General features: G+C 36.4%; 1 protein-coding gene across 6 annotated transcripts in view; it reads left to right on the top strand.

Annotated features, from left to right (window-relative positions):
- Positions 1–22,115, top strand: part of CCSER1 (coiled-coil serine rich protein 1) — a 669,425-nt gene that overhangs the window by 187,947 nt on the left and 459,363 nt on the right. For all 6 annotated transcript variants that reach the window (XM_071742835.1, XM_071742834.1, XM_071742832.1 and 3 more), the window contains one exon: positions 21,174–21,294. In XM_071742835.1, the coding sequence (XP_071598936.1) occupies positions 21,174–21,294 (121 nt within the window). The remainder of the gene's footprint in view (positions 1–21,173; positions 21,295–22,115) is intronic.

Below are 22,115 nucleotides of genomic sequence, written 5' to 3'. Positions count from 1 at the left end.
CCATGTTTTAACTGAAGCTCTTAATCCTGAAGAATCTTGAAACGTTTTATAGGATCACGAGCAATATTAGTTAAATCATATCCCTGTTTGCATCTCTAGTTTAAAACCTGATTTGGAAAACAAACTACAATGAGGGTTAGGGAGTGTGCAAACTATCAGGATAACAAAACTGAGATGAGTTTATCATCTGCATGGACCAGTATGCCCTATACCCAATTGAAGATTGGACTGTTTTGTGACTTCCTGGAGCCTGTGATTATAAGACCTCCTCTAGTATTGAGAGTTCAGATGCTTCTGCTGTAGAAATTACTGTTTATGACTTTGCTAACATCTGTTTATTTGCTGAAGTGGAAAAAAAGTACTTTCAAAACTAGAAGAAAATACAGAAAATTTGAAAGAGCCATGTAATTGACCACTCTTACTTATGTGGAAAATATTTCGACGTCTTTCATCCAGCCAACAAACACAGATCTAGTGAGCCAGCATAAATCACTTCAGTCTTTGAAAAAAACCAGTAGTGTTGGGTTTAATGTTAATGAACTGAGCATCTGTCTTTCTACACTGTAACTATAAAAAGGCAAAGTATTGTCTTGAACAATGTCATTGGGACAAGGAGCCAAGGCTCTTGTCAAAGAAGCAGAACCAATCCCTATGTCACAGCTGTTTCCTTCTCTTCCAGTGGTTCCTCATCTGGTCAGGTCTAATGTGGACTGCATCATGATGGGGAGATGACAGCCTGGCATACCATGCCTGAAAATTGATCACTTAAATGCAGTCTTACCAATTTACAGGCAAATTGTGTGATGCTTTCTGTGATTAGTGACAAATATTATCACGCAACAAAAATCAAGAGCAGATTGGTATGGTCCTATTCATAACTCAGTGTTGTGGACTGATTGTTTTAATGCATTATTCACTTTGAGAAGGTCATAGTTTCCTCAGTAAGTCATGGTCTTAGAGCAGGAAAACTGAAATTCAAAGTGGCTACTAAATGTTTTCTGAGCCTCAGATTGTAAAATCAAACCTCTTTATTTAAAATACGCACCAATTATTCCTAAATTATGCTGAACACCATAGTCACCTAGATTCGTTGTATTTTGTATGAAATTATTTAAATCCACTTAGCTGGAAGAAGGAAATGTTGTCGATTATTGTTATATGAATGTAGCCTAATTGTCTTAATGTGAAGCAAATTATCAGGATGACTATTTCTTCATGCCTTGTAGTTTCATGTCGTACTCTTAATTAGTGCCAATCATTTAGGTGGGCTGTAATTTTGAGAAGTTCTATTTCAGTACTTTTTTTGTTTCGTGTAATTGCAATCTTCCTTCTACTAAAGACATGAGTATAGTTTTTCTTAATGTATCTGCTCACATAGGGTCTGCCTTGGCTGCTCAGAGGACTTGCAGGAATTTTCCAAATTTGAAGACTTGGAAAGATGTAGAAACATACCTTTCTCTGCATGTTCTAGTATTGCTAGCTACTTAGAATCATGTTTCTGCTCTTTGATTAATTAATATTGAGAACTGTCCTGGTGCCCCTGCCCAGATGTCTGAGCTGTTAATGAATCAATTCCTGAGCCTCTGCAGTTTAGAAATTGGCATTTTAGGAGAAATCAAGATCAATGGCAGCTTACTTTAACATGTGATTCAGGATATGATTTAAGAGCTTCCCAGACACTTTTTGGCTGTAATGGTGATCTGGCAAGCTATCTCATCTAAGCTGTTGGTATTCACTCAGTCTTAATTTTTTTTTTTTTTTTTTCCCTAAATATCCATGCAGAAGTTAAGGCCCCAAGACTAAAGACCTGGTTGAACTTCAGTCATTGGTTAGGATTAACAGCAAACATTTCAGGTGTCTCTGTTGACATCCAGAGATGTATTGCTTTTTCCTGTGATGTCTCTCACTGTCCTCAGAGCATTAGTGCAGGTACCTTCAGATGGTTACTTTTACATGTGTTCACTCTCTCCCTTTTTGTCTCTGTCACTGCCCAGGGCTGAAATTCATATTGCCTAATTTTAGAAATTTACTTTTGAATCCTCAAGGCCTTTTCTACACTCACTGGCTGATGAGCACCACTGCTTGTCAAGATCCAAACTTGAGATGTGCCCATTTCTCTGCAGGGGCTACAGAGGAATCTAAATTAACTCAGATGACCTGAATCCCTACTGTTGTTAATGTGGATTCTGTGTTGACTTCTTAAAACAGATGTAAAGGGTCCATCTGTGTTTTGCTTTCAAATACACCTGGGTTTTATTTGATAAGTGGTTGATGCCTCTTACATTCTGTGGCAAAGTTTTAGACAAATGCTGCAGATCTGCATCTCAGATGTGTGTCTCAGTTCTCTTTTTTCTGTTTTCCTGGTGTACACCATTATTGATGTGGTCTTGCAGAGCATGATCACAAAGGCTCTTGAAGTTCCAGGGAAGATATCCTCAATCCTGATTTTGCAGTGGCTTTTGGATGTGCATTAATTAATCAAACTGTCGCTTATTTGTTTAATTAATTAAACCCAGCGGTGTTTCAAGGCTCAAAAAGCAATGGAGTAAACAGTCTGTAACTGACTGAAATGGGAATTCCATTTGAAGAACTTCTGGAGAATCAAGTTCCCTATGTAATCTTAAAATGCAGACTGCTTTTGTTGTTTATCTGTGCAGCTCCTGTTCATTATTCAGAAATTGAGCTGAAAATTGTTTTCTTTTGCTGCCATTAATTTTCATTTTCATTTTTAAATTAAAAGTGAATTAAGTTGCTTACTTCAACAGCTATAGAGATGACTTCCTAAATATGAGATAAATTCAATCTCAAGCTATGCCTAACAAGTCTCATTTTATGGGGCTCTTTACAAAAACCTACAGCAAAAATCCATTGTATTTGAAAAAGAATTTGTCATAACTGCTCCAGTGTAGTATAAACTCCCTGTTGCCAGCGTCTGTCAGAAAACATGAAAGACTATTCCTGTGGCACTTAATTAAGCCTCAAGTCTTTGTAATGAAAACAGCAAACAATTAATTAATGATTGAAATTAATTGTGTGTCCTTTGTGTAGTGATTTATATACATAATTAATAATGTAACATTTGAAGGTGTTAGCTGTCCTTTACAGAGATGGGTAATAAATGGTGGCTTCGGAGCATGTTGCTTAAAATTCAAATTAAATTAATGTTTACTCCAAAAAATAATTAGTGCCAAGAGGATAACTGGAAGCAAGAGTGAGCCCTTCCCACAATTTTATACATCTGTGAAGAGATGTTGATCTTGCACAGGGAGTACATTATTGTAGATATCTGCTTTAGCTATATAGGCTATTGCTGTTTCTGGTATATGGATGCTTTATACATGTGGTCTTCCTAAACTAACAAGAGGACTGTTTTAACAGCCATGTCAAACTATGCATATATGTAATATACTATCCCAGTTTTCTTCAGCTAGGGGTCTGTATTCTGGTTTTTAAAGGTATTGCTGTATTTTGCAAGGCCTAAACTGACCTCAAGTGTACAAGTCTTATTTTATGAAAGCACCTGGCTGCTTTGTGTTCTTCCTCTGACTTTCAGTGAGATAGTTGGGTAGGCTGAGGAAGGGTTAAAATAAGACCAAAGTCCAGGCTCTGAAAAGTGCTATGTGTTGTCTTCCATAATCATTAAAACTTTTGGATCTATTAAAGTTTGATTTGGTTAAGCCCTACAGCCTAAGCAAGGCTTAGAACGTGTACATCTGTATTAAAAACTTGGGTCTTCACTTTACCTTTTTACAATGGACAAAATGGAAGGCTCTAATTCAGAAAGCACGTGCACAATGCTGATGCTTACTGAAGTTCTGCTGTATCAGTGATGGATTTAGGCATTATTACCATTTCCTGTATGTTTAGCTTCTTCATCTGTACTCTTTTTGTCTGAAAAAAGTTATTTCAGGGTTCACTCAACACGCACTTTAACTGTGGGATCTTATGCTTAAGTACTTTAAAAATCCTTAGAGCTTAAAATAGTCTTTGAAAACAGTTTTTTACTTCATAAAGGAACATGCTTTTATGATCCTTCAAATTCAGAGTTTCAACTACAAGCGTTGATTTGAAATATGAAGATATAAAGGAAAGCTCTGATTCAGTGGCTACAAAGCACTTGAAATATGTGAATTAAGGCCACAGGAAAAATATTACTGTAGAAGTGTGCTATGGTAGAAGTTGGAATTGTAAAATAATTTTATTTCTTACTGTACCTATGACTGTAGTCTACCTACATTTGGGATAATAAGGAGTTATATATATATATAGGCTGGTAAAGTGGGGATAACTTTTTTTAAGAAATTCATTTGTAAGCACAGGGAATTCCTATATATAGGTATTATGATAAAGAGGCCAGAATAACATGGTAGCCTGGGAGTGTTCTGTTCTGGATTAAAAATATATCTGTTCTTATCCATTCTCCTCTCTTTACCTGGGAGACAGTAGCAACAGTGAAGAAAAACTCATCTTTTTGTAGAAAATGTCTTGTGGAACCTAATGTATTTCCTTTATAGTATGGCATAAACTCAAAACTTTTTTATTCAAAACCACAGAGAAGGTAACAGTGCAAAAGGCCAAATTCTTCCCGAGAGTAACTTTCTGTACTCAAAATGTATTCTTTAACATTAGGGAAAACTTGTGTGGTTTAATTATCTGCTGTGGAGAAATCAAACAATATTTCACTGCCCTCATCCCTCCCCCACTGCCTTGCAGCCCCTCAGTCAAAATTCTTGTCAGTGTGTACCTGAAGCCAGCAAAGTCCAGAACAAGTCATTGGGGTGGTTTGTGGTCTTGGTCTTTGACCCTGGAAAACGAAGAATATGTTGCAGGCAGACTGGTTCTGATTGTGTTTATTTGCTTGTGTTGAATAGTTTAATCTTTACGCATATATTTTATGATTATTTTAAAATCTTGTACTGCTAATTTCAGCATTGATTAGCATTGTGGTAACGAGGTAATTCTGTCTATAGATGCTGTGATTTTTAACTGAATGTTTATCAGGATCCCTAAAAAGCCACACTGATGGAAAAATCCAAAATGAGTATTGTATTTAGAGCAATACCAGATTTAGCCACATCACTGAAAAATCAACACAGAAAGTTACTGAGAAGTCGAATGATAATCCATCTTTATCCAGTACCTCATTAATAAAGGTTATTCAGATTCTTAACCAGCAAGCTTTTCTATAAAATGTACTTCTCTACCTCTGCCACTGTTCCCATTAAATATAAGGGTCATGGCCCTGCTTACGCATTTTCCAGTCCTTGTGGGAGCTTTTTACAGTGTAAGGTCTCCACAATATATGCACTGTGTATCAGGGAGGCAGTGGCACATATCTGAAGCCCATAATGAATTTAGATTAGAAAGGTTAGGGAAATAATTAATATTTAAGGTGTGATCAAGTTTTTTTCCTTAGTGAGTCAAAAAAGTGTTTTGACATTAGCAGCAGCTTTGCTGATTAGATATGGGCCCTGAGAGCTATTTTCTGAATTAACTGTTGGATGAATTCCAGAGCACAAGGAAAATAAATGGCTAAACCTTTTCTTTGTGCTTTTACAAATGTTTCTTCATGTTCACATAGAAAAGTAGTCCACAGCACTCCACAGAAATGAGTATTTTTTGCTTATTTTTATTCAGTGTACAAAGTACAGTGCATGCATGTTCTGCGTGCTTTTTCCTCACTAATGTTTGTAAGAGTTTGCTCTTAGTTTGACCAGAAACCTGAGCTTTCTGTAAAAACTGCACACTTGAATGTGTACCTGACTACAATCCTCTTGAGTGGGTTGCTTACTTCTTTATCAATAATTGCTAGGTTCTCAAAAATGCAACATTAGTGCTGTGTAGTGTACATTCTACTATCTGGAAGTTTACTACTGGTACTAAATATTCCTATCCTAATAGCATTACTAATTTGTGTATAAGGCAAAGCATTCCTGAAAATTGTATTCAGGGATCATTTCTATTACATTGGGTGTCAGCATTCTCACATTGTAATAATAGTAACTAAGCTGTGAAAATACTTCTGAAGGGAATGCAGCTCTGCAGCTCTAACTGTGAAACATCTGTTTTAGCAGCACAAGAATAGTTTAGCTGCAAATGGAGCTTGTAATGTAGAAAGTACTTATATTTTCTTTATAGATATATTTCCAAGATATTCCATCCATATTTTTTTAATCCCTTGCCTTTATTGTTTGATCTGTGAAAAACCAGAAAAGTTGTTTTAACCAGGCAGCCTCATTTTCCTACAAAGCAAGAGCACAGACACCCCGTAACAGGAAGGGGAAAGTTCTTCTTTATTAGATAGGCAGAGAAGTGGCAAGAGTTGAATCTCTTCTGCTTGCATAAATGGAAATACAGGCTAAAAGGAAACAAATGGCCAAAGCTTCCCATCAGGACTGGTGACTTGCATCTTGCCAGCTCACTCACCTGTAGAGCTGCTGGGATATGAGAAGGAGGCAGCCACCTCGGGATGCAGAGATTTGTTTTCATTTTATTGTTAAGGATTCTAATCAGGGCACAGTACGATCATTAGACAAGATTTTGTCAAACAAGCTTAACAGCAATGAAGTATCTCATGTAGCTGTTTCTTCTTTTTGCCTTTAACCTTATGGAAAGGTTAACTGGGCTCTTAAGATTTCTGTTCAGCATGTTTGCTTTCTTAGATATATAGTGGTAGTTATGACATGCTACTAATGGGAGTCCCCAGTATTAACTTTCAAGTGACAACATGCATGCACGAATGTAAACTGCATATACAGTTTCAAAAATTATTTTTAAAAGAAAAGCTTTCCTGTTCAATTTTTTAGGTAGAACTTAGAGAAACATACTGATGTTTAAGCTATGGTATAGCTATTCTTAAGCATTATTAAATTAAATATTATTAAGTTTTTAAACATATTTCATATACTTTTTTAGCAGCTTTGTAAATTTCTGTTTCAGATTCATCACTAACAATTAAAAGGCAATTTTGAATTTCAAGGGGCAGAGGAGGAGTGCTTGTCATTCAGGACCTGCCTTGGAAGGCACTACAGAAATCAATCTGAAGCTACATACCTTGCTGTGCAGTCTTTGCCTCCTACTCTATCAGAAGGAATCATGGTTCTGTAAAGTAATCCTTCCTTTCTTTCATGTTTGTGGCCTGACATCATTAATACTGACAGTACAGCTCTGGGAATCATGTGTAGTCAGACTGAGCAGTCTATCTGCTGTCTGGCTGTTGACAGGTTGCAAGATGTTTAATGGATTACTTCATATTAAAAACACATTTCAGCAACAAACCCATTAGGAGATCTAAAAAGCAAAATAGATGCCCAGAATTCAGAAGCAGTATCAATATCAAATTTTAATGTATTGCTTTTTCATAGCATTTTTCATCTGTGGATTGCAGTTCTTTATGTAATCATTGCTATCCACTTTGCTGGCACTGGTAGGCAAATGAAACCTTGGTCAAGTGTTTAATCCCAGGGGAGTGCAGCTATCTCACAACAATATTTTATGCTTTATATTGCTATACAAGACAGTACCTCTGAAACCAAAGCTAATGAAGAGAAACTGAACATAGGAAAGAAAACTAAAAGCATGCAATGAGAAATCCTTGTAGCGTAGAAATCACCTTCCCGGCTTTTTAAATCTAATCCGGTGTTGATGGCCTAAATGCAGGAGCTTTAGCACATTTTATGCAGAGCATGTCATGACTGAGTGCTGTTGGTTTATATATATTTATTGCAGAGCTATAAAACTATATTTTTACTGAACCAGTAGTTACTCTTTCAAATGAAATAATGTTACTTTAGATAGCTGATTTTCCTTTTTTTTTTTTTTTTTTTTTTTTTTTTTTTTAATGCTATTGAGTGTGTAAAGCATCTAGCTGGGATACAAATTAATCTTAAAGGACAATTCCAAGAGGTGTTTTTAAGGAGGAAGATGTGTTTAGTATATTTCCTTCCATTTTTTGATCTTTTGATTTTGGATGCTAACTGTAGACTAAATGCAGTACACAACATTCATGTTTAAGATTTTGTCAGAAGTGAAGTTTTATTTTGATTAGTAAATATCACATTTAAAATACTGGCTAACTTCCTAATAATTCTTATTTTTAAATTGGATGACTTTCAACAAATGTCAAGTGTTGATCTTAGGCCTGCTCTTAAATTTCAATCAGCTAAGAGCATAATTGTTCACCAGAGACTGAAATAAATTACATTCTTATATACAGCAGCTTAAAGAACTAGTGGAAAGGAGGTTCCAGAATTGGTGGTCATGCACTTCAAAATGCAAATAAATGCTCTGAGTACCAAAGATCAGATGAGTAACTTTCCCTTAGAAGAGGCAAGTGTAACCTTTGCACCCTGATGTCTAGAGGATCTTCAAGCTACTGGAACTCTTTCCATCGAGTGCTAGGATTTTAAATTAGGTTGTGGAGGTGAAGCCTGTTGACATTTGCATGAGAATGGAGCAGTGCCATTACATGCATTATATTTTAGAAGCCTGAGAGCTAATTGGTTCTGCTTGGGTGTGTAGCATAGAATATTTCAAGAGTGTGGATTTTAGTGGGCTTGGGGTACCATCCTTTAGGAGCAAGCTACTTCAACATGTGGTGAAGGGGGGTATTGCTCTTTGGAAACAAGAGGTGGGCACTGATGGGTGTAGCTGATTTTACATACATTCAGGTTCCCTGGCATTAGTTGTAGGTAAAAGGAAGTCTCCAGAATCACTTTGGATTAGAAAAAAGCAGTTTATCTTAATTTTTATGTACCTCTAGAAATCTGGTCCACTTGCACTTTGCTAGCTTTAAGAAGGATCTGTTGTACTTGACTGGCTCCTCAGATGCCTCTGGCATGACATCTGAAGTAAAGATTGAATATTTCCCAAGGGAAGATGGAACATGGGTCTTTGAATGCCTGCTCACTATTTAAATAGTCATTAGGCCAGATTTTGCTGGATTCACAGATGCACAACCAGTCTTCCATATTCATGAGCACTCTTCATCTGCTTTGGCAAATGGTACAATTTGAGAATTGAGCATTCATCTCTTTGGTTCTGTTTAATCAGTTCACCATGGGTTCAGAAATTCTGAGGCTGATGAATCCAAAGAAGCTACAGGTGAATTTGGCCATTTACTTTGTCTTCAGCTGTAGAGTTACCCCATGAAATTCAGTAATGTGTGTTGTACTGCTACTTCCTGTGCATCTTCTGTTCTAGAACATGATTACTTTTTCTTTGAGACAGGTTTTAGAGTTACTTTCCTGCCAGCACCTGCAGAACTTCCCTGTACCCTCTTCTTTATTAATAAAATGTATAACCTCGATTATCACCTCTGCAATGAGCAGGCAGTTCTTTGCTCTCTGGGGAGACAAGGCACAAAAAGATTCAATGCAGGTTCCAAATCAGGATTTAAATAAAACATCATCCATTCCCTACAAAAAAGCATTTGCATTATTTCATCAAGTAAAACCAACATTAATAACCATGCCATCAATCACCATTTAAAATTCTCCTACTAATATTACCGGTGCACTGTAATGCATTCAGTTTAAAAGGTGCAGTAAATCTGCCTGACCACTAAATGGCACTCTTTCCTTTTTAGAGCCCAAACCAGAGGAAAGGTGCTTAAAGCAAGGTAGAGAGTTTGTATGCAAATGGATATTTGATATAGTCTCCAAATTGTTGGTTGCTAGCAAAAGAAAAGTGATTTATTTATTCATTCTTTGCTTTGCAGTTGTTATGACAGGTAGGAACTGAACAGACTCTGATGAATTTATAATGGCTTGGGCTTAGGTGTTGCATTGGTCCACAGGCTTCTATCACTGTGTTCTGGGAAGAACTTCACATGTAAATTAAACAAGAAGCAAAGCAACTGAATTTTTTTGTGAATTAGATTTTTATTTGATTCATGTTAGGAATTTGAATTACTCTTCATTGGTAACTTTTCTGGTTCTTAGTGAGCTCAGAGCATATGGAATTCAGGCCTGGATGGAGACCAGTGGGCTCTGGCTATTTGCTTTCAGTACCAGTTTATCTACGTGATGCTTCATTGTCATCTGGTAGTCTGCTGTTAAGTTTTTCAGACATATTTACACATGGGTGCCAAGAATAAGGTGAATTAAGAAATATCTGTATGTTATGCAGAGTTATGACTTATACAGAGAAAAATGCTTTTGAAATAAATGAAAACCATGTAGTTTTATATTTGATTACCTGATATATGAGTCTTCTTTCACTACTGAGTTCTGTGGGTGTTCTCTGAGTTGTTCTCACTCTGTGAGTTCTGCAATGTAAATATCAGCATCGATTTGAAAATTACAGGTGGAAGACAACTTTTTAAAAGAAAACAGCCTCCAAAATACCTATACACAGGCTATCATTACTTTGTTTGCCATGACCACTTGTATCATTGAAACCACTGGTTTATAGGCCAGGATAACTGAAGCACCTATGTTGCAACCCTGTAGTGTGACCTTGAGCAACCAACTTTTGTGACTTTCACAGACAGATAGGGGCCTCAATTCATCAAATTTGGTCTTGTAAGTAGCAAAGTGATCATTCTTTGCATACTTATACTTAGATATATATGGTTATATATATATATATATATAGTTTTTTATATAACTATATATATATATATATATATATAGTTATACTTCTAGTTATATAATGAATCTTAAAAGATATACCTGACTAACACACATCTTAATTTTAAACATGTCTTAAGACAGCCACCATTTTATATTTGGGTTTTTTCCCCCTCAACAATTTAATTGCTCTTGCAGCTAAAATTTGGCTTCTGTTATACCTTACTCTTCTTCTTTAGGGAAGTCTGGGATTTTCTCCCATACAGGAACACATATGTCATAGTGAACACACTCTTCAGTCATCTTTTTGAGAAGGTTTGGTGGTAATTGAGTTCAGCCTGACTTCAGTGCCTTCAGAGTCACCAGTTCCATATTTGTCCAGCCAAGGCTTGTGTTGGACATTTTTGTAGAGGTAGTACATTGAGTTACTGTTTTCCTGTGAATCAAAGCTCCACTTCAGAGGCATAGTGATAGTCTGCATTCTTTGCTTCTATAATCCTGCACTGGGCCCTATTACAACACCATTCACTAGAATCACCCAGTTTAATGGCTCTTCAAGACTGCTAAACTTGCCTGACCTGCAGTTATGTTGACCCTGACCCTTTTTGCCAAGTGTAATCTATTCCCATTTCAACTGATTTGTCTTTAAAGCAAAATATATTGCCCTCAAAACTTGGTTAGATTTCAAGCCTTAGTGATTTTTTTTTTTTTTAATAGTTAAGACTCTCAGAAGAAATGTGAAAAGATGTCTGTTTAATGATCAAATTTTTAATTGCTTTTCAGACAGCTGCATGTATTTTACTTGGCATACTCTTTATATACAGCATAGATGTGTGGCTGTCTGTACTTCTGAAGATCAATTGGAAAAATTATGCTGTTATTTTGACCATTAATGGGAAGAATTCAGCAGATCACTTATGAACTTTGCATAGCAGTGAACTCTTCAGAGTTTTGCATCAGGACTATAATATTGAATTTCTGGAAGAACTACAGGGTGGACCTGTGCCACATGTCAGGTCAGACGCCCACAGTAGTTTTAATTTGGCCTTGAAATCTAGTAAATTACTTGTAACAAACAAAAATCATAGGAAAATCTGCAAACTGTATAAATTGGCAGAATATTAAAAATGGAGGCACAGCAAAGAGATGGACAGTCATATTCTGCTTCTCAGTTCTATTGGTGGCACAGCAGACTTTGTACCATTCTCTTTCCACAATGCCAACCTTTCTTGTCACCTGGCTAACCTGTGAACACCATTTCCCTGGTATTGCATGAAAAGCTGTGTGAGCAGCAAAATTCTTATTTTGATTATCTTCTGGAGTCTACAGAACTTCCTGTCACAACACACCAACCCAGAGCCTTCCATTTCCAGTCCTGTGAACATAAAAGTTCTCTTCCATCACACACACAGGCTTAGCTGCTGCTCAGTCAGAGATGCCCACAGGAGGAAGGTGCAGTGTATTCCATCTCATCCCAGTATGTAACCTGCTGTTCCTTAAAGCCTTTCCATTTCTTCTTTTGGTTCAGATCATCAATAGGTGATCGTAATGCTGCTGGCCTCTCTCTTTGCTGCTGGAGTACCAAGTGGTAAGGCTGTGGATAATGCCCAGTCTGCTTTCCTCTTTTCTCTGCTGCTTTGCAGTGACAGAGGAGCACTCAGCTGGAGCAGTAGCCAGCTATTTGCTGATGCTTGCTCCTCTGCAAGGTTGTTATGTGGCTGCAGAGACATCCCAGTTGAATTTGCTTCCCCCTACCATCCTGTGTGGGTGTGGGGGGCAGCCTGCAGGTTAGCCCAGAAATGGTCTGTACTCACTCCAGATTGTGTCTGAAGAATTAAAGTGGAACTAACTTTCCCAAAATAGGTTTAATTTTTATTTTCTGAAGAAATAGGGTTTTTTTTGTGTATATTGTTGTTACTTTTATTAAATAGTTCCAGAAAACTGATTTCATATAATTTTGACAATTTTAGCCCTAAGAAAAAACAAATAAAACAAACCCTCAATAGTGGTTAAGTACATAGTGGTCTTAAAGTTTCTCAATAGAGATGTGCAAGTATTGGAGTTATTAACTTCACAAGGCTCCAGAGTTGGGGAATTTTTAATCACTTATCAAAAACAATGACAGCAAAGTTTCCTCAAGAAGTTTTTTGTGTTTTTATTTAAAAAAAAAAAAAGATGAAACCACACACCTTAGAGGGAAAAAAAGTGTAAAATATGTTGGTGGGCTTTTCTAATAAATATGGAAGATGTGTTTCCTGAGAGACGAGAAAGGTGGCATTTTTGTTATGGGTCCTCTAATCGTTTCAGTGTCTGGTGTAAATGTCTAATACGTGGTATATGAAGACTTCTGTCAGAAGAGGAATGAGTAGAAATAGCTGTGACAAATGCTGCTGTAGGGACTGCTCACTGAGTTGCTTGTCACTGAGGCTGACAAAGGCTGTCACCCTGTGACTGAGAAGACAAACAGCTCTGCTGGCAGCTGTACCTCATGCTCCTGCTAGTGGCTGCTGATAGCTTCATAACAGAAAGCCAAATATCCTCATACTCTTGCAAAGCAAAAATACCTCACATAATATTCCTGCTGAGATTTTGCTGTTAGAAACTGCAAGGAGAGCTGACATTATGATTTTGTTTAATGCATTGTCTTGGGAAACTATATTTTTGGAGGTTTATCTGTCTTAGTTGGTTAAATTAATTTCTTGTGACTACAGCCCTTCAATACAAACAAAAATAAATTCATCTTGCTTGCCTGTCAGGCTTTATTTTAGCTAGGCCAAGAATAATAGTTGAAGCCAAGAGACTGTGCTCCTGAAAACGATTCCCATTGAGTTTTGACAGTTTTACTTGCAGTGAATGACAGTCAAGGATATTGTTGTTAGAGCAGTCACTCCTTCAGGAGCTTGAATTGTGCCTACAGAAATGCCCTGCAGGTCATTTTGTATTTCTCCTTTTAAGATGCCATTGTCCCAGTTGCTCCTGTTTCTCTCCTTTTCTTGAAGGCATCACATAGCTTAAATAGAAACCCAAATGTAATCAAAAGCAGAACTATTACTATTATTCTTGTCTTGGCTGAAAAAGGAACTTGGAGGCAGCTGGCTCTTATGGCTGGTGAAATACCTGTTGGGATTTTCTCCATGTCCTTTAGGAGGAGAAATGAGGTTTTCTCAGTTTGTGCCATCTTATGGCTATTACCGGGGTTCAGCTTTGTATTTCCATCTGAAACTGGCACTTACAGTAATACCTGTCATATCCTTGCTGGTAAATCAGAAATTTTGGCTCTTCTGTTGTCTTCTGTCTCCTGTGACTGTGGTGTTTTTCATTCCTATTCCCCATGCAAAAGCTCCTGCAGGCAGCTATGCATTTCATGACTCTGTTAGTAAGTCAGGAGGACATAGAGGTCTTAGAGCTTAGGCTTGCTTTCAGGACAAGAACATCAGACATGCCACCAGCAGAGGAGTTCTGGGTGAGCCTCCTTTGCCCCATGAACCTACCTGTAGCTGTTTTCTGTGGTAAATAAATTTAACCAGTTATCTTGTGAATAAACCCAGGCACATGGGGATTATTGCCATGCATCCTAGACCAAATGACTAAGCATCCACTTTTTATTCTAATGCATATTCATACTGTTCAGTTAGGAGGCTTCCCTGAGTTTGCAAAATCTGATGTGATTGGGCTCAGATCATTAGTCTTTTATCACATTTCCCTCATGGGTGGGAGGGGATCATTTTTATTCATGTCCGTGTCACAAAACAAGTCACAGACTACAGTGCTAAAAATACAAGCATATGATATCACCCTGACTGATAGTGTTGCCAAAAGCTGATGCATGTTATCTATTTTAGAAGTCCCAATGTTAACACAAAACCAATGCTTTTTGATATTGAGAAGCAATGCCCACCTACTGGATATAGAATGTGTTTTTATTTTTATAGGGCTTTTTTCCAACTCTTGTGTAGGCTGCAAGGAACAATATTTGCTTTTAAGTTCTTCACTGTGAATAAGGAAGTATTTTAGAAGCAGCCTCAAGCATAAATGGATATACTTAGAATGTTTTTGGTGTTCAGAGGTTACAACTGAAAAAACTAACCTACTTAATTTTCCATGAATGCAGTTATTGTTTCTCCTGGTGTTGCTACAGTGATTCATCATTGCAGGAACCTGCAACAAGGAGTGGTTGTCTGTGGAAAATTAGCAGGATGGCCAATGATATGGAACAGTTTTTATACAGAATGCAGATTCTTCAGCATGTAAAAGAGATGAGTGGCAAAGTATCCATAATAAGTCTGTAAAATCCTGAGTGGAAAGCTAAGGTGCTACCTTGTCCTTCTCAGGAGAGACCAAACTACAGTCGTTCTGTCAATACAGTGTGATTGATAGGAAATGTGCAAGAAGTTGGCCCCCAGTGTCATCATTATCTAAGTGATTATGATAACAATTGGTATGTCCATTACTTTTCATGTCCATATTGTCCTTAGGTGATCAGGACATACCCTTCCATTCAGTGTCAACACTAAGCAGCATTCCAGGAAGTATTAATATTAAAAGAAGCAGGATTCAGTGCTTCTTACTGTTTAGTTTCTTCTACATACAGTACAAGTCAGTAGGCCCATATTGAACATGTATCTATTATTTTTTTACCTCAGTGGCTTGTGACAGCAAATAAACTGAGGAGACAAAAGCAAGGGTGCAGATAATCACCACCAAACTGCTGATGCACTAGAAGAATTCTCTGGTTCCTGCTTAATGCCATGTTTTGTACCCTTGGTAGCACAAAGCAGATGTGTGTGTGCAGTCTTCATGGATACTACAAAAGAACCAAGAAACATAAGAACCTGATAGAAAGTAATTAATTTGCCCATAACGGGCCTGTAATTGTTGCTGTTACAAAAATTCTGATTGGGATTATGCTGTGTTTAAGAATTGGGCCTGTGGTTTTATTGCAGAATTATTACAGCAAAGCCTTTGGGAGCTTTAAATGCAGTCTCATTCTCTTAAGTATTCATTTGACCAATATTGAGAAATGTAGCTGTTTCTGAGGGAAAAGGGGCCCTGGAATAACTGATCAACTACTAATAAAATAGAGATCCATTTAGTTTCCTTTTTTCTCAGAGACTATCATCAAATCAAGAATCAAGCAGCAGGAAAGTTAAGCTTTTATTATTATTATTTCTCAATATTATATTTTTCTTCAAGTAGATGTGCAAAAATTGCTTTCACACAAAGTGCCTTGACCTTTAGCTTTAAAGAGACTGAGTCTCCTCGAGTCTTGGGGTTTAATAACAAAATTCTAATAAACTTTTTTGTGTTTCTGGTGCTGAGAAAGTGGGTATGAAACTGCAGTGATACACTTGATTTTACTGAAGTGTTTCATGCCTGTCATGCTGGGATTTGATGAAGAGGCAGGTGTGAACAGGGGCTGTTTCTTGAGCCTGCTGAGTGGACCAAGAACCAAGCAGGCACTTCTTTTTGGTTGAAGGAGGAATTAGCATGGTGATAAACCACAGTTCTTACTGGAGAGAGCAGAATTTAGAAATTAGATTTCAAGATTCCCTCTTATAAACTGTTTCAAGTGCCGTCAATTTTCCCAGGAAAGTAGCTTGAACTACACATTTTAAAGGTTCCTTTTTCTTTTTCTCAGCTTTTCACCTGTTGACTTGTCCTCAGAACTAGATAATTCTACTGAAAAAATCTATAGTAGATTCTGTATTCCTTTTTGGTTGATTGCAGGTTTTTCTTTTGTTTTGTTTTAAGTGCCTGCACTGAGAATTGGTGCTTTGTAGCAATGAAAAGATTAAAAGATTCTGGCCTTCAGTAGTAGAAGGAATGTTCAATTGGATACTTAGGATCCAGACATTCCATCCTCAGCTCCCCCCATGCTTCAGTCTCCTCTCTCCTACAATGGGAGTTGATGGAAATTTCAAGAAAAAGTGTTCAGAACCTTCCACACTCCCAGCTGGATCTCCTGTTTTTTACCAAAACAGTAGGTTTTTTTATGGTATAAAGCATCAGTTGTTCCCAAACAGTCTCTTGAAAGGTTATGAAGCTGATTATGTTTAAAAAGCTGATTATGTTTAACTGTATGGGAACAAGTTTAAATACTTCTAATTGTCAGAATAAGTGCCCAGTTTTTGTTAAATCCCGAAATACTTCAATGTTTTTGTTTCTCTGTATTACAAATCCCTTATGCTTCATTGCACACTGCATATGGACATTTCCCTTCTGTGTTCTCTAAGCAGGTAGTAATTCCTGCTCATCTCATCTACCCATCACTTGCATCTTGTGTCAAGGGAGACTTTTTGATACTGAGTGGTGATAAACAGATTTTCTCTCTCCTTTCCACAAAAAATAAAGGGGAAAATGTGTATGATTAACAGTGAAATAGATCCTGTAAATGACACCCCATGAGCTTAAAAATCTTTGTATTCTCCAGACAGAGATATTCTATTCAGTACTGTCATGATATTTAGGGATTTAAATTTTTTTCATTGGTTGGTTCAAAGTAGAAGTAAACTTTTGAATTAGTCACTATCATTTTTCTTGAAAGAAACAGCAAAAGAAAAAAATACCCAAAGCTCCAATATTTTTCTTCTCCAGATGTAGAGATCTGTTTTGACAGTGGATGACTGGGACTTCTTGAACCAAATAGGGTAAATCCAAACCAGGACTGCTAGTGATAAATATGTGGGGTACTCATAGAACACTTGGCAATGGAAGAAAACAAACTTTATGCATCATTGAAGTATAACTTAAAGGATTTGGGGAGGAATTATGCAATGTTAAAGCAGTACAGATTTTTTATTATAGCATTAAATAAAGGTAGACTGTTTTTCTGTAGAGTTGTCCATGTGTTGTGTCTTTTTGATATTAAGAAGCAATGCCCACCTACTGGATATAGAATGTGCTTTTATTTTTAAAGGATTTTTTTCCAGGTCCTGTGTACACTGCAAGGGACAATATTTGCTAAAAATAATTTAAAAAAAATCAAAGGTTTGTTTAATAAAAATGCATAATAAAGTTTTTTTCTCAATTGTATCATTTCACTACAACTCTTAGCTGGTACATGTAATGACAGAATTGTGAATAAAGAAGATGCAATGGTACTGAAGAATACCAGCTAAATTGCATGCAAATTACTCTTTTTTTTCCAGAATGTATTTATTGTATATCATATTTTGAAGTACTAATTATTAGTCTCTTAAACTTTATACTCTGAGTATAAAATTAGTAGATTGTTTCCTTTGATCTTAATACCCTCTACATTTTTTTCCACAATTCTGGAGATATCCAGCAGCAATTGTGGTAAGGAACCTCAACCTACAATATGTTCTTAATGTCTTTGTGCCATTGTAAAATATAGGAGATAAATGGGAAAATATTCTTTATTGCTTTCTTTATTGGAGCAGTGGATATTGTGCCCCATGACTGCAATAAGGCTTTCAGCAGCAAGTAAGGTCTCCCATAAGAGCCTCATAGATGAGCAGAGGGTGAGGTGAATTGGAAACTGGTTGTATGGCTGGGTTCAGGGGGTGTGAGCATGGGATTAACTTCCACACTTATGTCAGGAAGAACTTAATAGGGTGGGCATCTGATCACGTTGAGGGATTTTCCAAACACCAGCTCAGATGACTGAAAACTCTGCTTTTATGTATTTTCCTTACCAACTCATGGGATAAGGCTGAATTCATAAAGTTCTTTCTGGCTCTTAAAGTGCAAGTTGGACACATGAGAGCCTTTATGGTTAAAAAGTGTAATCCCTTAATTATTTGTTATTTTGAGTTTTGTACTGTTTTGAGGATCTCAGAGATTTGGATTAATGAAGAATATGATATTTGGACATCACTGTGTTTTTTTGGGGTTAATGTCAGACCCTTGTAAAAAATGAAAGTGTAGAAAAGAAGCTACACTTAAGGGAAGTTTGAAATGTAAAATGAAAAGTGTCTTTAAGTAAAAACAGTGCCCATCCCAATCAGTGTTAAAGTTGATAGTCCACATTCAAGCACGTTGTCATTATTTTAATGCAAGTTATGAACAGATAATAATAAAATAAACTCCAGTAGGTGGAAATTTCTTGCTGCTGTGATTTCATGACATTTTAGTTAATTATTCTTTACCATAATGAACTATGACTGTTTGTTGAGAGACTTGAGATAAAAAGAAGGAATTGTAGTTTTCAAAAGCCAGGCCAAACAGTATCACTGTCTAAGAATGGGCTCACTAGAATAATAAATTTCATGAGCTCAGATTCCTGGATGACCATGGTGTTTGTCTTCAGCTATAAATTAGGAGATAATACAACTCCTGTATAGCATTAATTATTAAGTAAAAATTAGTTTTACAGTTTTATAAATATGTGAAGTTTCTGTAAAGGGCAGGAGACTAGCAGTGTCATCTTTATAACCTGTGATTTCCTGTTCTATCTATTTTTGTAACTGCCCTGATGAGTAGTGCCTGTTCTAGGGAAAACCTTACCCTGTGATGCTTCCATTGTCTCCAGACCTTTTTATAAGTTTTAGAGTAATAACTAGATATTCAAGTGGTACTCAGAGGTATTTTAAAGAAAAATACATATTTGCTTAATTCTTTCCCTCTTTCATCAGCCTTTCAGGTTAAAATTTAGTACTGAGTATGAGTATCACACTTTGACAAACCTATCTATGTACAATTCTATGACTGTAAATCACAACTCAAATAGACAAAAATGTTCTTATTTGCACATATTCAGTCACTGGTTATAATGAGAAGATACTATTTTGTACATTGCTTGATGCCTACCAAATAGCTCTCAGCTAGTAGATGATCTGCTGATTTCATGCAACATAGTAGGGTAAAAATCACCTAAAATTCTTTTCTACTTAGGTAGTCTCTCTAGTTCAAGGTATTTTTCATTATTCCCTCCTTAATTTGATATGCACGAAGCATGCATATAACCTACTTCTAGGCAACATAGCAAGGTTTTCTTGGGGATGATCATGTTTTGGAGATTGGTGCCTATGATAGTAACAAAGCTTTGAGTAGTGCTGATTCCAAAGAAAAATCAAAGTGAGATTTCAGTACTGGTCATCTTCTTTGTCTTAGTCACTTAGTGCAGTGTGCATGTTGATATTTAAAAATACAAGCATAAGCAATGCTGGAGAACATCAGATGCATTAAACATAATTTTATGTACTTAAAAAAAAAAATAAAATATTTCCTTTCTGCCAGAATCTGCCTCTGCTCTGGCCATTTGTGCTGCTTGCTGAATGGCTTAGAATTACTCTTGAAACAAGATCTTTGCACTTTTCTGATCTTTGTAGCAATATCCAGTCCTGTTCTGACCTGTTGCTTAAAATCTACTCTCTTGATGCCTTAAAGAACCAGTTATTGCTCCAGGATGTTTGTCAGGCATACAGTGTATCTTCCTCATGAGCAATTAATTCATGCTGAATGTAATTTGAGTGCTCAGGGTAAACACCACAGTTGGATGTTCTTGACCCAGTCAGGGGAACAGGGATGTTTTACTCCAGTTTTGCTTCTCCCATAAGAGGAGCTATGCAAGAGGTAGATTTTCTGTCAGCATTAAGGAGACACATGATCCTGGAGGATGGAAAGAAAAAGCTTTCAGAAACAAGTTTTCCACTGATAAATAAATGCTACAGTTCAATGTTTGCATCTGTCACAATTTTGCACATGTTACTTGTATGTACTTATAAAACAGATTATTTCTGGTTTTGAAGTGCTGAGAATTTGTTGTGGTCATCCATGTTTTATAGGCTATGCTTATGTTTTTTGGCTGTGTACACTCCATAAGAGAGTTCTGTATGTTATACATTTGAAGTGTGACTTTCTGCTTAAAAGATAGCTCACCACGTTTCTTCTTGTTTATACATAACAGTACCATAAATATATAATATAAGAAGCTGTTGTGCATTATTCAATACAACCAACTCTTAATTCCAGCTTTTATTCGGCTCATAAAGACACACTTTGGCTGTAAAGGAAATATGTATCTTCAGAATCAGTATGGATCAGTATATTAGCTATTATTCCTGGAGCATTTGGGTGTTTTTTTTTTTTGTTTTTGTTTTTTTTGGTTTTTTTTGTTTTTTTTTTTTGTTTGTTTTTTTTTGTTTGTTTTTTGTTTTTTGTTAAAGTGAAATGTAACAGCTGACAACAAAAAAATCACTAGTCAGATTTTCTCAAATCTATTTTCTTATAAAGTCTGAAATTTTTGAATGTAGCTGGTTTGTATAATCTATACTATATCTAGAATTTCCACTCTCATTTTCAGTTTATGATGAAAATTTTTTAAAAAGTGGATCATATTATGATGTTGTTTATGGAAATATGAGTCCTTTTAGGACTCAGACACACCAATGAGATAGAGCTGACTGACATCAGATATTGTTTAGGTAAAACTTGTGGATGAAGTGCATATCAGTCTCTAGCCAAAAAAAATTGTGCCAAGCAAGCACTTTAGGAAATGTGAACAGCAATGAAATTTACTTGTTTTTTGTGGGTTTTTTTGGTCATAGTATTCATTGATTTTTTTCTTTTATAATTTAAACATTTTAAATAGAAACTGAGTTCACCCTTTAACACTGAATTTTGTCTTTGTCTTTGCAGTTTGTCGGGAAGACTCATACCAGTCCATAGTCTCATGTGCTGCTGTGGTACTTACCCCTGTAGAGTCAACACTGGACACAAGGAAAGAAGAACAGCCAGTGATGCCTGATGTGTCTAAACAGTGAGTTATTAAAATATCATGATCTTTTACAAATGCCAGATTCTTTCTTGTGGATATGCATATACACCTCCTTTTTGTTCCATTCATGGTTCCACAGGCATTTCCAAAAGAAACTGGCCCAAGTCTAGGCTGCTGCTTTTGTTCATTAGGCTCCCTCTTTTACCACAGCTTTTGGTAATGAGGTATGTAGAGGGAATGGATATTTCTGCTCTGAGAAACTGACTTCTTAACAGGCTTTATCAGGCCATTCTTTTTGTTTAAATAGCCTGTTCATTCTTGTGCTGTTTTTCTAGTCAGTAGTTGGTTTTTAGAAAAAGCGTAGTCCCTAAATGCTCTCCTCATCTGAGATATTTCTGTATTTTTCAGTGACTATTTTACCTCTCTGATATATGATGGCATCTTCAAAAGTGTGGTAGTGGTGTTCCAAGGCAATTCTATTTAATTAGACTGTAATTTGATATCTTGCATTAGATGAGAATCATAACTGCAGCATGTAACGTTTGTCTTGCAATACCAGGCATGGTGGTTGCTCTTTATTAATATTGGAGAATAAGAACAACTTATTATTTTTTCCATAAAAAGAAAGCAAATGTAACAGTAATGCTTTATCACAACATAAAATTGTTGTTTGTGCATTTTGAAGTCTGGAAGGTGATTAAAAACATGACAGTGTATAGTATGACATCTTTATTGGTCCTTAACACCTACAGTTAGTTTTCCTCTTTTCTTGGTGTATACAAATTTAGCTTTGAACTTGTCTAGAAAGTCCTAGCTTGCATACCTGTTATTGTAGGAAAAGGAAAACATCTGTGCCTCCCCTA

Source organism: Heliangelus exortis, chromosome 4, assembly GCF_036169615.1.
Source record: "Heliangelus exortis chromosome 4, bHelExo1.hap1, whole genome shotgun sequence".
In the NCBI taxonomy this organism is placed as follows: Eukaryota; Metazoa; Chordata; class Aves; order Apodiformes; family Trochilidae; genus Heliangelus; species Heliangelus exortis.
Note: the sequence above shows the minus strand (reverse complement) of the source record. Positions and strands in the feature narration are given on the sequence as shown.